A 15,960-nucleotide genomic window follows, 5' to 3' on the forward strand; every position below is an offset into this window, starting at 1 on the left:
TTGATATGAGGACAAAAAGGAGAGAGGTGTGAGAAGCAGGAGGGGGCTAGAAAACAAGTGATGGAAGTATGAGGCAGCAGAAGCGGTGATGGAGAACACAGTACTGAGACAAATGGGGACCTCTGCATGCGTATGTAAAAAGGGGGAGATTCCCCAACCACTGTTTCAACTGCTATGATGTCAAAATGTTCTAGGGCTTGTAGCAACTCTTGATAGGAAGGCCAGGAGCTGCTTGAACATAATGGTGGCTACCATCATTAGGTGACAAACTGGAAGAGGAGCTCAGCAAACATAGAAAAGCTGCCTTCTACCACCCATTAGTCCATGTGGCTCAGTATTGTCTACACTGATCAACAGAGTCTCTCCAGGGATTCAGACCGGGGGTATTCCTAGACCTACCTGGGGGCATTCACCTCTTTCTAAACCTGTGGCATGGGTGCCAAGACAGAAGAATTACATTTGAAATAAAGTTTTCTCTCCCTTGTTTGCTGCAGAAACTGCTAGTACTATGATTCCATTAGTTCTGGCTTTGTATATTTTTAGAAAGGAAAAGAAACAAGAAGCAGCTCTCAAATTGGAGAAGGTATTTTTTTCTTTTAGTTCAGCCTTTTTTACTGTATAGCCTCACACGAAAAATAAGTAGTGGTATAATATACAATAGCCTAGCCAGAGGAGAACGATAAAAATGTCAACAGTTTCTTATGGAGTATGTTAACAGGCTTTGAACTTATGCAATGTGCAAATTGAAATATCTGGCTCCCATTTCAAACAATTAATGATTATTCACCATGATAATAAGTGGTCAGCTTATGCTCTCCCATCCTCATTTGTTTTGGAATATTAGGCACCAAATGAAACATTAGCGCAACCAAACAAAGAATTATGGAATACTATTTTAAAGTATCCACAAATGGCTAATGCTGTATCAGCAATATTTTGATGGATGAAATCAAAAGGAATAAGCTTTGAAATATTAAAGCTATAAAAAGCACACTGGCATGAATTTTGCAGTTACATGCTGACACTAAAAAACAAACCAGTGATTCAGTAGGGGCTGCATCTATATTAAACCATATGAAAACCATACACATTTAAAAGCTACAAATTAAAAACAGTATTATGTGATTGGTTCCCAGCTAACGGGCACAGAAGGCAGAAAAATGGTTTCAAAATACATACCCTAAAATATTTCATTAAGGGGATCCCCACTTCTTCATCCATTCAAGAATACTTTTTTTCTGCCCAGTCCACCTTAAATTTAGTACTTCTTTGAGCACATTATAATAAAGAAAAAACATTGAAATTGTGTCATGAGTCCCCCAACTCAGACGGATACCTCAGCTGTATTTATGACCTTATAGGACTACTCTGCTTGTGGCAGTTCCTTGCCACTGCAACTCCTGACAGATCATCTGAATCACTCACTATGAGTAGAACTTTGCTTGGCATCTTTCAAACCACATTTATGATTGCTGCCATGGGCCAAATGGCAGCTTCTACTTACAGAAAAAAAGGCTGAGAATATCTATTTGCCACCAATAAGAGAAGGTAGTGGGCAAGGAGAAGCATGTGCCACAAACAAAGCAGCCATGTGCTCATAATCCTAAACAGAGTTGAGGGCAGAAACAATTGAAGTCACACTGGCTGAGAAGTGTCATGTTTAGAGAAACATGGCTGCTGAGTTATCATTTCAGCTACATAGGACTGAAACCTGAGCAACTGCTTCCTGAAACCCATCCCTCGCTGTGCTCGTGTCCTCTGTATGTGGAAGCAATTACAGTCCTGGGAGTTGCTTGCTTTCTGGTTAACTCTGCTAGGCATGCCTTGTTCAACTCTTACTCCAGTTCCAGGTTTCTATCTGATTTCCTGGATGCAAGTGCATGTTTTCCTTCTGTGCCCTGTTGTCACCTTGATTCCTGAGACTCTTCCTCAGGCCTCCCTGCTCCCAACCTCGGCTTGTTCTATTTTAACTCTGATCCTGCTGCCTGCCTCTTGGTTTTAACACTTTTTACCAGTCTCCATCCCACCCTTCTGCAACTTTTTTTTGACCTTCAGATATTTTGGACTAGAACTCCCATCACCCCAGACGATTGCCAAAGCCAGCTGGAACTCTTGGGGATTGTAGTCCAAAACATCTTAAGGGCACAAGGTTGGGGAATGTTGGGTTTCAGTACGCGAAATCCAGCCCTGCCTCCTGCTTTTTGGGTCCAACTGTTGCACCCTTAAGAAAGTCAAGTCACAATGCTTCAGTGACAGCAGAAGCCATGCCTGACACAATTCCCTTCTCAAGGCTCTAGACCAAGCAACCACTTCCCTTGCCCTCCATGTTTCTTAAGCAAATTACCTAGCACTCACTCTCACATCATTCAGTTCCTTCACACCATGCGGCCCAAAGACTAGGATGCGGTTTCTTTTTCCTATTCTCATTACTGTAGCTCCCTTTTGCCTCAGTTGCTTTATTCCTCTGCCCTTCCCAGCCCAAATCCAACTATGCATCCTTCCTCTAGCCTCCTTTTCTCTGAGCTTCTCCTTAGCTTCTCTGCACACTGGGACGTTTTCCATTCCACAACCAGCCCCTGCCAAAGCATTTAATCCAGTCTAACTGAAAACGTTTCTTACACAGGAGCTGGACTGCAAGATGAACATTCCATGTCACCATACCACCTTAGCCAATCAAAGGCAGATGCTTCATTGCCATAGGAATAATATCATATAAATTGGAAGTGACAAGGTGGCTAGCTCTCATGCTGCCCTCCAGGTATCCTCGAGTTCTTCAGATCTTTTTATCAGACTATTTACACTACTGGGATGAGATAAAAATACAAATAGTTGTCATTAAGGTCTAACATCTCGTTGCTCTTGGTGCAGGACAGCCTTTTCTCTTTTAATGCTGCATTCTTAGAGGAGAAATGAAGGAGCCAGCTGCAAGCCATGCAGCCTGGTGAGAAGCCCAGCCCCAGACATGCCAGACTGTTATATAAACTGGGCTGCTGAGGCAAGACTTGCAACTACTGTAGTAGCAAACACTGGGTTAACTTTTTCTCTTTTTTCACAAACCATTCATTCTTATTGTGCCTTTGTATTTAAAAGTATCATTCATTATATTATCATTATCTGATTACTTGACTTTGTCCTATTTGAATTTGCTTGATATGTTTTGTTATGAACTCCTTGTTTATGATGCTGTATTTTGGTATTGATCATGAGCTGCTTTGGTCATGGGTACACCATAGAGAACAAAACATAAAAAACTAGATTAACCCTTTTTAAAAAAGTCAACTCAAGACTGATACATCCACATTGTATAAACCAGGAACCCAGGGTCTCTGGATGATGTTGGTCGAAATTTCCCATCATCCCTGACCATTGGCCATGCTGGCTGGGCCTGATAGCAGTTGGGAGTCCAGCAACATCTGAAGGCCCATAGGTTCCTCACCCTTGGTATAAACACTTACCCCGCGTTATAATTCCACCCTGGTTTTGCACTCAGGAACCATATGGAATATTAATCTTGTGAGTGATATGGAAACAGCATGTTCTCCACAGTTCTCTCTCCAAAAATATATTTTTGTTAGCAAAAGGGGCACGAGGTTCAACAAAGATTATGAGACAGAAAGCAACTGACCTTGCTTCCAATGACAACACCTCCTCACCTGTAACTCAAAGTGAGGGGGAAAACTTTGAAGAAGAAAAATAGACTAGTTAAACTAGTCAACAATATTTGTGCACCAAAAGCATTGAAAATACATGTAAACCCGGGGATGGGGATGTAGCCCAGGTGCTGATCGACTACAACTCCCAATATCCTTGACCATTAACCTTCTTGCTTGGGACTGATGGGAGCTGGAGTCCAGGAACAGCTCAGGGAACACAGGTTCAGTATCTAGCCTAACCCTAATTGAGAACTTCCCTGTTCCTTTTAAGTGAAAGTGAGGTACTGAATTACTGATTAATTTAATATTATAGAATAAGACTTTTACTTTTTGCTCTTCACATATGTATTCAGTATGTGGAATGAACATGGAACAGCAGATTGGGGTCCCTTCCAACTCTACAGTTCTATGATTCTTTGATTGCACATATTCCCATGATTCATACTGATTTACAATGGGATGTGCCTACAAGCTATGACTTTGATACTGTCTCCACCTGCTGGTAAAAACAAAATTATTCTTTGATTCTGAAATAGTGTGCGGATATCAGAGACCTTTCTGTCTCTAAAGAGCAGATTATTTAAACTGAGAAGATGCAGAGGAAGGACAATGAGTATATCCAAACAAATGGGGAGGATTGGAAACCTGGGTACTACAAGAATGCTATAAGAATAAATGAACACATTACCTGGAACAAGCTCCATAACGATATATATAGGTTGCCTTTGAGTGCAAACTCCTATAAGCTTTACCACATTCGGATGGTCATACTGTTTGAGTATTCTGAAAAAGGGGTACAAAGGTTTTATCATGTCATTGTATCAACTTGATTTCAGTTATGTAGGAAAAAAGTTACTGAGCATCTACATGACTAAAATAAACTCAGATGAGTTTCAGTAAACACGAAAAGAATCACATTGTACAACTGAAACCACCTCTTACTAAGAAAGATGATAAAACTAAAGCTCTTCTCAGTGACAACACACATGAAAGGGGATCATGAGCATGTATTCATTTACTTTATCCAATACGTTTCACATAAAGAATCCCAGGGTAACTTTGAAAAAAATAAAACACAACCATAGCACAATTTAAGCAAACAGGAAAATACACATCAAAAATATTTATACAGGTTCACTCATATCATCTAGAACCAAACACAGCCAGATTTCTAGAACGTGCAGGAAAATCTACTTGAGTGCAAAACACTCTCCACTGCACACATCTGCCCTGAACATATGGGAAGCTGTAAGGGGCAGTGTGACAAAGGGGTGGGGCTAAAGTTGAGACTCTATAGTCCCCTTTAGATTTAAGTTACCCCACCATGCAAGTGATAGGGCTAGAGTGCCATTTATTTTAATCAACATCTACCAGACATAAGTACGTACAAGTAAAAATAGATAGAAAGCAAATATTCACTACTTTAGAATAGGCAGAAAATCCTAGAAGACATTTGAACATTTCCATGAAGACAAATGGCATGTGATCACTCTCCAGTTGCAATCAACACCTGTGCCTTCTACCATCTTAATCATTTTAAAGATGTGAACAGAGAAGTTACACTGATTCATTTTCAACTTAAGCTCCAAAGAGATGTTCTCATTAACAAATTAACAAGCCGTGTCATGATCTAGCTCCTCATATAGTTCTGGAAAGCCCAGGTGTACAGTTATGCCCCCCCCCTTCCCCAATGCTAGGAGAGCTCATGATTGCAAGAGCCAGGAGAACACGGCTTCAAGCTGGTATTAGAAAGCAGCAATTTACTACCTGAAGATTGCTTGAAACCTTTTGAGTCAATCGTCATCAGGATATAGCACGACAGTTTGTACAAGTTACCAAATGGCTACTCTTCTTTTGCACTACCTTAATGCTTGCCTTCTCCCTTGCTCTTTGAAGTTCTGGTATTGTTCTTCCGCCTTTTCCATAAGACCCAAGGCTACACACACTACTCAAGCACCTCTTGATACTTCCCATACCTCATGGCATGGACAAGTAAATCCACTAGTAGTACAGAGGTATATATCCCAATCGATCCCACCCCTCCTCTGCTTGGGAGTGCTGCCACTAGCATAGCGCATCTTCATAGCAATTCTCCAATTCTGTCCTCTACAGGGCTCTCCTCCCCTAACAGACCCCCCACCCAGTCACACACTTGTTCTTACCATGAAGTCTAAGCGCATGCAATCTACACAGAAAGAGCTGGGCTGTTGGATTCCTGGGTGGAGGGCAGAGGATTTTTGCCTTGCCAAGGAACAAAAACATTGGGGCTCTATGCATACAGAGCGGCCAAGAGTGGCACTGAGTTAGATGTCCATGGCTGTTCCTCCTTGACTCCCAATGTACTTGAGAGCACATGGAACCTTTATACCAGGGATGGGGAACCTGTGGGTCTCCAATTCTCATCCTCCCTACTAATGTGCTGGTTGGAGCTGATGGGAGCTGTAGTCCAACAACATCTGGAGGACTGCAACCCGTTTACCATCCCGTCCTTTATACCATGCCTTCCACATTTGATTTGGCAGGCCGGGTGGGGAGGGAATGTAACTAAAATCACTAAAGATCTGGAGAAAAAGATCAAGACTGTGAGGAATAGGCAAACCTCAACCAACTGCTTCTCCCACAGGCAAGGCTCAGCTCAAATTCACATTTTATCCTGTCAGTAGCCCTGGGAGGTTCGTTCTGCAAAACTGTGCAAGGATATGAAACCCAAGTCTCACAAACAGCTACCTAACAATTATACCGCAACTGTGGAAACTGTGGCTGAGTTTAAACCTAGAGAAACATTAAAGGTTGTATAATATTTCAGCCAAGTACTGTTTTGAGATAGTTTTCTAGGTGGTTTATCCTTAAAGAAGTTAAAAAAAAACCCACAGAAAACTGTAAGATGTCAATTGAGCCTCAGTAAATAATTCATAATGAATAATTGCTATAGTTCCAGGTTTCTTAGCAAAAAAGAAAAGAGAAAGAGAAAAAAGAAAGAAAAAGAAAAACCTATTCTATGTAGTCCAAGTTGTTTGTAAGGGTAAAAGAGTTTATTGATGTCACTTACTACAATATTGCCCTAGTAAAATAATCTAACCTGGAATGTTTTCCATTGTATGCATATTACACAATATGGAATTTCTATCAACAGTTGGTGGTTATTTTCACCTTTGATATATCAGATTGCATATGACATTTTACTTCTTCCAGGGAGAATTAATTCAGGGAGGGCCTCCACCACCACTGTTAATTTGAAATATATTTTAAAGTGGAAAGTACTGATTAGTCTCAGACAATCTAGGAACTGTTCCCTGTTTTAGAACTGTATTAAATTTAGGTATGTAATGGATCCCAAGTGCACATTTATACTACTCACCTGGCCTCTGATAAAAACTTTATTTTCAGCTCCTGGGGAAGGTCTTCTTTACATGTCTTTACAGCAACCGGAGTTTTATCTTTCAATATTCCCTTATATACTTCACCAAAATTACCCTGAAATTGCAGATATTACAAACTGTCAGTAAACAAACGTAACGGCATTCCTCAGCAAAATAAAGTTCCACTGTGCAGAAAATATCACAGCTGTGTCAGTTAACAATATGCTTATATAAGCTCGCACATGGGTTAAGGAAATAGGTACTTCCCTTTTTAACTTATGGGAAGAAATGTTACTTTAACGTTTTTGAAAAGCCGATGAAATCAAGCTCAAGGCTTTAGTCAAACACTGCCTTTATATAATGAATGTTTAATGCCTTATAGACTGAACACCCCATTAATTTTGTACTTCGCTCCATCCAGTCATCTACCACGGAAAAAGCAACTTAGCAATGTTTCACAAAAGATTTTGACACAAGAGTGGGAGAAGCACACTTCATTAAGGCAGTCTCTTCCCCCACTGCACCTGCTTATCTGCCTTGCAATGCCCTCTCTTCCCTTCCCATCATCACTTTTCCTCCTCTGTAGGAAGCTAAGCATAGCAGCCAGCCCAAACTCCTTTTCATGACTTCAGAGGGGGAAGTATATGACTAGCCCCAGTCATCTAGCTTCTGTTTATTGGAAGAAGAAGAAGGAAAAAAACATTTTCTCCTAATAGTGGGAGAAAAGAGAGGAATCCAGCCTCACTTAGGGGATCCTAGTGCTCCTCTTTGCTCTCCCTCTTCCCATCAGGGTCTCTTCTGTTTAGACTTCAGCTGCTTTCAGATCATCAGTTTTGTAGGTGGGATTCAAGCACATGTCGGCATGTTCATGTTGCACACTTGTGGAACAAACCCACTTCCATTTACCCCCCCCCCAAAAAAAACCCCCACTCAGAACTACTCCTAAACATAATGAGAAAAGGGAATGTAATGTGTGAATAATTGCTTGATGCAAAATCAAATAACCTCCCTACAAACTTGCTGCAAAGAGTTCAAGATGAACTCTCAATAAATAGGATGCCTAGAAGGAGGTTTTGCGCAAGGGTTGTGATTTACTGGGACAGAGTATGTTTGGAGCCATCAGGGGTGAGCTTTCCCATCTGCTCTTGTGTACAAACCCTCATAAGGAGCAGCTCCTCATAAGGAGCTGCTGCTTAGAAGGCGGCTGCCTAAGGAGTAGGGACCCTCTCAAGGAAAGTTGCTTTGCTTTCTTTAGCATTTTGGGGAAACTCCATTTTGCTTTAAGGCAGATGAAAGGATGTGTTTGGATTGGGGGGGGGGGGGGGAGTAAATATGCCACTAATATATTGTCTTAAACTTTTGTAAATTGTGTTTTATTGTGTGGGTTTTGCATTTGCTTTTCTTTGAGAGTCTCCTTGGGGGTCTTTTTCACTGAAAAGTGCCACAGAGAATTAAAACACAACACATAAAGGGTTGTAAGTGGCAACACTGCTACCACTAAAATGAATGGCAAGGCAGGGGCTGAGAAGTCTAAAATGCCCCTCTCTTTGTTGGTGGCAACTGGGGTTGGGAATCTGCTACCAAGTAAAAATTAAGGCAGAAGGTGTGCCCTGATTTCTTATAATTTAGCAAAATGCTGAAATTAAGGTTACTTAATTGTTTGTACCAAATGGAACAGAATTATTGTCCATCTGTCATTTCCCTTGGCTGATGCTTCTTGGACAGTTATAACTTTTCGCAGAATAGCCAGGGGGTAGAGGGGATGACATCTTAAGAGCTATCAGCTTAGCTGTCAATCGCTCTTCATCCAATACCTACGCATTTCACTTTATACTTGGGTGTAGATGATGGTCCTACAGGAAGGAAGGAATAGGACTTACAAAAAAAACTGGATTTCTAAGTTGTTCAGGAAGTTTGGTAGACCTGCTTCTATTGACATTTGCCACAGGATATGGAATAATTAGGTAGAGGAGCTGAAATAACACAACTTGAAGTAATTTAATCACACCGTGAAATCACTTTAATCTAAGCCATTCTAGCCTTGAGGTACATGATCCAGTTTCGTCCAAGACTGAGGAGGCGGTATTTTGAGGAAAAGAACATGGTGGTGTGGATTATTTTAAGTTTCTTCTTTTTAACAACTTAGGCCCAGTAGTCAAGGGACCTGAGTGGCCTGGGAGCTACAGAAATGCCTCTTCTTCCAGCTTTGCGAGAATGTAAGAAGCCCTGGATTCCAGCAGGAACTTACAGGTCAGGTCCTGCTATGGTGGCCATGTGTCCTACTTCATACAGGACAATCATATTTGAATGGATGTCAGGGGATAGTCCTCTGTTTGGGAAGGAGGACCTTTTTCTGCCTCCCCACTTTCAGCTACTCTCTGAAGACTAGAGAAGAGACCCTCTTAAGAATATTAAGGGGGAGGGGGAGGGGAGGAGAGGGGAGGGGAATGACTAGACCATGTGAAAAACGAACATAATATTTTAGTTGCAGTTCATTCATTTTCAGCTTTGCACTCCTGTTATTTAAAAAGCGTGCCTAGACATTCCGTTGTTGTGCCCATAACTAAGGTGCCATTTAGCTCCTAGCTAGTGGAGAGGAAATGACTGTTTCAGCTGACATTTCTGGCAGGCCGATATAATATGAGGTTGTTTCTTGTTTTCTATATTGTGCTGTTTTATTTTAGGGTTTTTGTTAAAAAAAAATGTTTTAATTCTATTTTAGCTATGGCATTTGGGTGTTCCCTGTAACAGAAATGCTCAACTATAAAAATGAAAAAAAAATGTAAGTCATCCCTTAACTCAGATGAAATAAGCTTCCTAAGGCCACATCCAGAGAAGTATAATGAGCTGGTCTTGGGCTCACATGTTCTGCTGTCTGATCATCCCAAGTGGAGAAACCAAGAGATCCCATATTTATGTAACTGTAAGGTAAAGGTAAAGGGACCCCTGACCATTAGGTCCAGTCGTGGCTGACTCTGGGGTTGCGGCGCTCATCTCACTTTATTGGCCGAGGGAGCCGGCATACAGCTTCCGGGTTATGTAGCCAGCATGACTAAGCCGCTTCTGGCTAACCAGAGCAGCGCATGGAAACGCCATTTACCTTCCCGCCGGAGCGGTACCTATTTATGTACTTGCACTTTGACGTGCTTTCAAACTGCTAGGTTGGCAGGAACAGGGACCGAGCCATGGGAGCTCACCCCATCGTGGGGATTTGAACCGCCGACCTTCTGATCGGCAAGTCCTAGGCTCTGTGGTTTAACCTAAGTACAATGAAAAAGAAAATACAATGGGATATGCAGGAACAGGGACCGAGCCATGGGAGCTCACCCCGTCGCAGGGATTCAAACTGCCGACCTTCTGATTGGCAAGTCTTAGGCTCTTTGGTTTAACCCTAGGCTCTTTGGTTTAACCCACAGTGCCACCCGTGTCCCTATGGAACTGTGCGATCACACAATTGAGTTTCCCCTGCATTATGGGAAGGCTGGCCCTACCATGCAGTAAGGGCAAAGTGATTTCAGCTGACACTGTGCCAAGGTTGTGGTGGTGGGGAACAGATGAAAGCTGTAAATGGAATCTAACAAGGTTGGTGGGGGGTGGGGTGGAGGGAAACACCATTTGGCCTCTACCTTAAGTCCACAAAAAGTCTTAGGTTGGCACTGATTGAGAGCAAAGGGAGATATGCAGAAAAGGAGGCATACTCCCACTATTTCTCCAAATACAATCCATGGGCATAAATGAGAGGATCCTTACTTTACCGTCCAGGGGTCCTTTACCTTACTTTACCTTACCTAGTCAACATAGACATTAATAACTTGGATGAGTAAGTAGAAATTATGCTCAATAGATCTCCATATGATGTCCAAACAAACCTGAAAACATCCTACACATGGAAAAGCCTCCCACTTTCTTGTGTGAGAGAAAAGTACAATGGGAAGCTGCTATGCATGCAGTGTGCTCCCAGCATTTGGCTCACACACAAAAGAGTGCAGGGAGTTCACAGGCCAGGCTCTGTGTTGCAGCTGTACAGCACAACCCAAAGAAAATTAGGCATCTCTAATTACCATTCACATTCATGGGATATAAGCTTACAGTTATGCACTTAAGTCCCATTTATTTTAATAGGATTTATGTGCATCTAACATTCTCTGAATTTCACCCACAATGTTTACAGTGTGTTTCAAAACTGAAGACAAAGGAATGGGCTGGTTCATTTCATTACCCGCAGTGCTCAATACGGAGGTTCCACATTCCCCATATCGCAGACCTGGGTTGAATGCACATGCAAAGCCCTACTCTGTATATGCAATATGCCCAGAGAGGCGTTGTCCAAGCACTTGGAGCTTACACTAATACAGAGTATACAAGAGATTCTGACAGCTACTGCCCAGCATCCAAACACCACTCTGTGACTGGGGGCTGGAGAGACACATCCTGCTCGGACCATGTCAAACTGGAGACTGCAAGAAGGGTTGTAGCTGCTTCCTTTACTTAGACAAGTCTGCAGGTAATTGAGCAAAGATAGGTTGGCAAATCTGCACAGTAGCAAAAAATATTTTTAGTAATGTTTTCTTTTGAAATGTTTTTTTGAAAATGTTTTAACTTTGCTGTGTTAAATGTACATTCTCTAGCTGACTGCATTTGTAATGTTTTATTTTGAAATCTTTAAATGTATTATTTTTTTTTTTTAAATAATATTTATTAAAATTTTTCAAAAAATACATAATCACTTATGGGACTCCCCCCTTCCCCCACCCCCACCATATTCCCATTTCACATTGTTGGCCACACAAATTCCCCTTTCAAATTAAAGCTTAATTTGTTTTACCCTTAATAATAATAAACAACCCAATGTTCTTTCCCCAGGACCCACCCCCTTTCATTCCACAATTTCCATTTTTGATAAAAAAAGCACCCCAGATAATAACAATAGAAAAGGTAAAAAATAAGAGATATAATGAATAATAAAAAAGAAAGACCAATTCAACAAAAAAGAACAAAGTTGGCAAGCCTTTGGAGTTTTAGTTCTCCCCCCCCTGTCCCCGGTTTAATTTCCCCCTGACCATCAACCCCTAGTATCTGCCTGGAGTTCTTAAGGCCATAAATCACAACTTTTCCCCAACTCCAGCTGGCTTTCCCTTTTTTTTTTTAAAATTAGAAATAAATTTTTTGATAATCAAAATTATTATTATTATTATTATTCTCCAAAGCTTTAACTTCAGTCTTTAAGAAAACTGTAGTAAAACTCCCTCCGTTGTTCTTTCCGGTTTGTAGTCTAATTTCCTTTTGTTCCGCTGCTTAAACGTTGTAATTCGCAAGTTTGGTAAGTCTGCAGGGATGGTTGTTGTTCAGGGGCAAAACCTTACGTTCAGTCCCTTCCTTTCTTCAATAGAAAAGTCTATTGTCTGCAGAAAACACCCTGCAGACGAGATGTTGTTTCCGTTTTGCAGCTTTCCCAGAAGGTAACCAGTTCTGTAAAATTCCATTGGTGTTTTTCCACTTTCCCAGTCCTTGTAATGTCCCGAAGCTCCTCGAGGGGGATTGTTATAACTTTGTTTCCTCTGGTCCAAAAGTCAAGTTGTTATCCATATTCGCCATTTTGTATCCAGATTTTAACAAATTGTAGCAAATTGAAGCAAATTTAACCAGCCAAGTTCTCATAATAAAATCCACTCCACTTTCCGACTTTGACAGCTATTTTGAAAACTGTCGAACTCTCCGACTCCTTTCACCAGGCTCTCTCTTCAATCGCCCCGGTTCCCAGGGGGGGGGGTTGTGTTTCCCTTCTCCAGTTCCTCCTCCAGCACAGTTCTTGTAGTTCCCCATCGTGGAATTGTAATTTTTATCAGCAATGCAAGCCTTTTTGGGTCTTGGTTTCCCCGTCTTTGTTTTAGACAATTTACAGTAGGGAGGGGACTGACTTCCTTTTTGAATCCCCCCCGCTCGTATCCAATTCGAAAAAAAAATTTCTTTTTTCCTCCTTTTGAACCCGATTTCCAGATTTACTCACGGGTTATTGTTGAAAAGTCCGAATTTTCAATGGAAGAAGTCAGCGCTCTCCGCCGGATGGCATGCGGCTGCGCTCAGCAGGGGAAGCAGAGGACTCAAGGCACCACGCTTCTCCCCGGCACCCGATCCGTAGCCTTTAAAAAGGCTCCTTCACGAGTCGGGAGGGCGCTAACGGTGCAAGCCGAGTCTCCATGTCCACGGCCTCCGTGGCCGTGGTTTCTAAGGGTCCCCGCATCGCCGTTGCGGTAGGACCCAGCCCCTGCCGAGCAGACTCCCTCCGGAGCTCGGAGGGAGTCCGCCATTCGGCGATGGCGCCAACCCGGAAGCCTTGAAATCTTTAAATGTATTAAAGGTAAAGGGACCCCTGACCATTAGGTCCAGTCGTGCCGACTCTGGGGTTGCGGTACTCATCTCACTCTATTGGCCAAGGGAGCAGGCATACAGCTTCTGGGTCATGTGGCCAGCATGATTAAGCCGCTTCTGGTGAACCAGAGCAGCACACGGAAATGCCATTTACCTTCCCACCGGAGGTAAAAATCTGCTTAACTTTGGCTGGGTCTATTATATGACAATTTTTTTAAAAAATTGCAATTCTGCTACAAAGCAATGTTATTATATACTGGGTGGTGGAAGAAGCCCACCATCCTCAATATCACAAGTATACTCCAAGGCTAAGGTGTACTTTTCCTCATTAAGAACAGATGTTTACTTACTTTCCCCAGTAATTCTCCCAGTGTGACATCTTCATGATTGAGAATCCATTTTTTATCCTGCAGCAAGAAATACACACCAGTGTTTAGTCTACAAAATACTGCATTCCTATAAAACCTCTGTGAGCTAGCAGGAATAGACCTAAAGGTATGATTCAGTGAGACTATTCAATCAGCAACATGCTAAGAACATAATCTCAAGAGTAAGCTGCTACTACACAATAGGATGTTAAAAGCATGCTACAGCAAATCTCTATCCAAAAATTAAGGCTTAGGTGTGATATCATAACATACAAAATTGCATGCGCTCCTTTATTAAATTCAGGGTAACTCTACTACTGTTTTTTTTAAGAAAGCTTTCTTTTTTTTTAAAGCAAAAATTATGTAAAGGAACCTTATGGCAAAGAATATATTTTTAAAATTCAAATGCTGGTCAACCTAAAAATGACCTTTCTCTGGCACATTCAGAAAACTAGTTCATTCTTCTACAGATGAAGAAACTGAATGTTAGCATCTGCTAAACATACATGAAGCAAGCTCCAGTAATATCCATTAAAAAACCCCATCAATGGCAAGAGTTTACACTAATGATCACATGCAAACATTCTATTATGGAATATGCATTACATGACAGTAGTGGCTGTTAGCCATTCAAACACATAAATTTCATCTGGCACAAATCTCTTTACTTCCAACATTTTTCTATTGGTCATTATTACCTTTCCATGTAAATATCTATTTAACAGCTGGACACACATGAACAAAAATTCAATATACAGTATGACACACTGAAACACATTTTGGAAGCATCTCTTCACTAGGCTCATAGGGGGAAATGAGGTTTGGAGAGGCGGAGAGAGAGAGAAAAATCTGAAGAACACTGATTGAGTTTTGCTGGTTATGTTTGAAACCTCATTTATTAAACTAATCATATCAATTAATTTGAGCAATTCTCTATTAAAGAGGATACGGTAATATTTATTTTGACAAATATAATTTCAGATATCTATTGTTGAGACATATATTTGCTATTAATAAATTATATTTGTATTTTGAAACACTAAGCATCTTTTGACAAGTTTGCTTATTCCTTATGAAATTATTCGTTTCTCATTTATGTGAACCAGTTTCATTTCCAAGATGGCTCATTCTTCTGATACTCAGAAGCGGATGTCAGAAGCCAAAGACCTTTATACAATCAAATTAAGTTGGGAAATGCAATTCATACTAATTCACAATTTGCTGTTGATAAGTCAGTAGAAGATATGGGGAGCATTACACTGTTTATTCTGCTGTCTCTCTCAATAGCATTAAGTACTCCTGGGCCACTAGTTCCTGATTAGGGGCACTACTTAAAGTTGTTCCAAGCCTATTTAGCAGAAAGGTTTCAGAAGGTGATGCTAGGAGACCATCTAGCCTCGTGGGAATTATTCTAGGATGTTACAGGATTATGTTTTATCTCCCATGATGTTTAGCATGTACATGAACCTGGTGAGTGAGACTGTGGGGGAATTTGAGGTGCAATCAGTGATCACCAGGAATGTGAACAAAGTCCCCTTAAGTCAAGCTGAGAAATGAAATTCATTGACTCTTAAAAGTCCTGCTCCAGCAGAAGGTAAGTGTTTAAAGCCCTGAAGACTTTTGGAAGCTGTAAGTGATTCAAAATGCAATTGTAACAGCAAAGATTCTGGTTCAGCGTAGCTTCTGGGTCACATTGCTCCTGCTTCAAAACAAGTTCCCTGGTTTCCAGTTTGCTTTCAGGCTCAATTCATAAGAAGGTTATAGGCCCCTTTAATTTAAAGCTTCAGATATAAACCTGAACAAAAAGTGTTAGAATGAACTTTAGATGCAATCCCAACTTATCCCATTCAACCTTCAGATGCATGTCAGTAGACAACTTTTCCCAAGGGAATGATTCTTAAAGAGCTGCCATTCTGCATCAAGTGTCTCAACAGAAATGTTACACAAAGGAGAGGCTAACTGCTTTTAATTAAATACTTCAGAGAGAATGAGTTACCATAAGAATTAGAGCATTCACCCTCCCTACATAGCAATTTTGTTTCAAAGTCACTCAGAACCAGGAAGGAAGAGAAATAAGACAGTTAGCATTGAGCAGGACAGAAAAGCTAAGAGAGTTGAGAACTCGTAAGCAGAAAGACTGCTGTTGACTTTGGTCAAACTGATTCTGCAGGTTTAAGTAGTATTTCAAGCAGTATCTGCAAAAAAGTAGGA

General features: G+C 41.2%; 1 protein-coding gene across 4 annotated transcripts in view; it reads right to left on the reverse strand.

The window, feature by feature from the left end:
• The window catches only part of FER (FER tyrosine kinase), a 147,047-nt gene that overhangs the window by 53,398 nt on the left and 77,689 nt on the right, over positions 1 to 15,960 (reverse strand). For all 4 annotated transcript variants that reach the window (XR_014503056.1, XM_083403894.1, XM_083403895.1 and 1 more), the window contains exons 14-16: positions 13,732 to 13,788; positions 7,012 to 7,127; positions 4,342 to 4,436 (exon numbers count right to left, since the gene is read on the reverse strand). Coding sequence is in view for 3 of the 4 variants with exons in the window: in XM_083403894.1 (XP_083260020.1) it covers positions 4,342 to 4,436; positions 7,012 to 7,127; positions 13,732 to 13,788 (268 nt within the window). In the remaining variant the exon portion in view is untranslated. The remainder of the gene's footprint in view (positions 1 to 4,341; positions 4,437 to 7,011; positions 7,128 to 13,731; positions 13,789 to 15,960) is intronic.

The sequence above is a fragment of the Podarcis tiliguerta genome (genome assembly GCF_965153285.1).
Source record: "Podarcis tiliguerta genome assembly, chromosome: 11".
Lineage (NCBI taxonomy): Eukaryota > Metazoa > Chordata > Lepidosauria > Squamata > Lacertidae > Podarcis > Podarcis tiliguerta.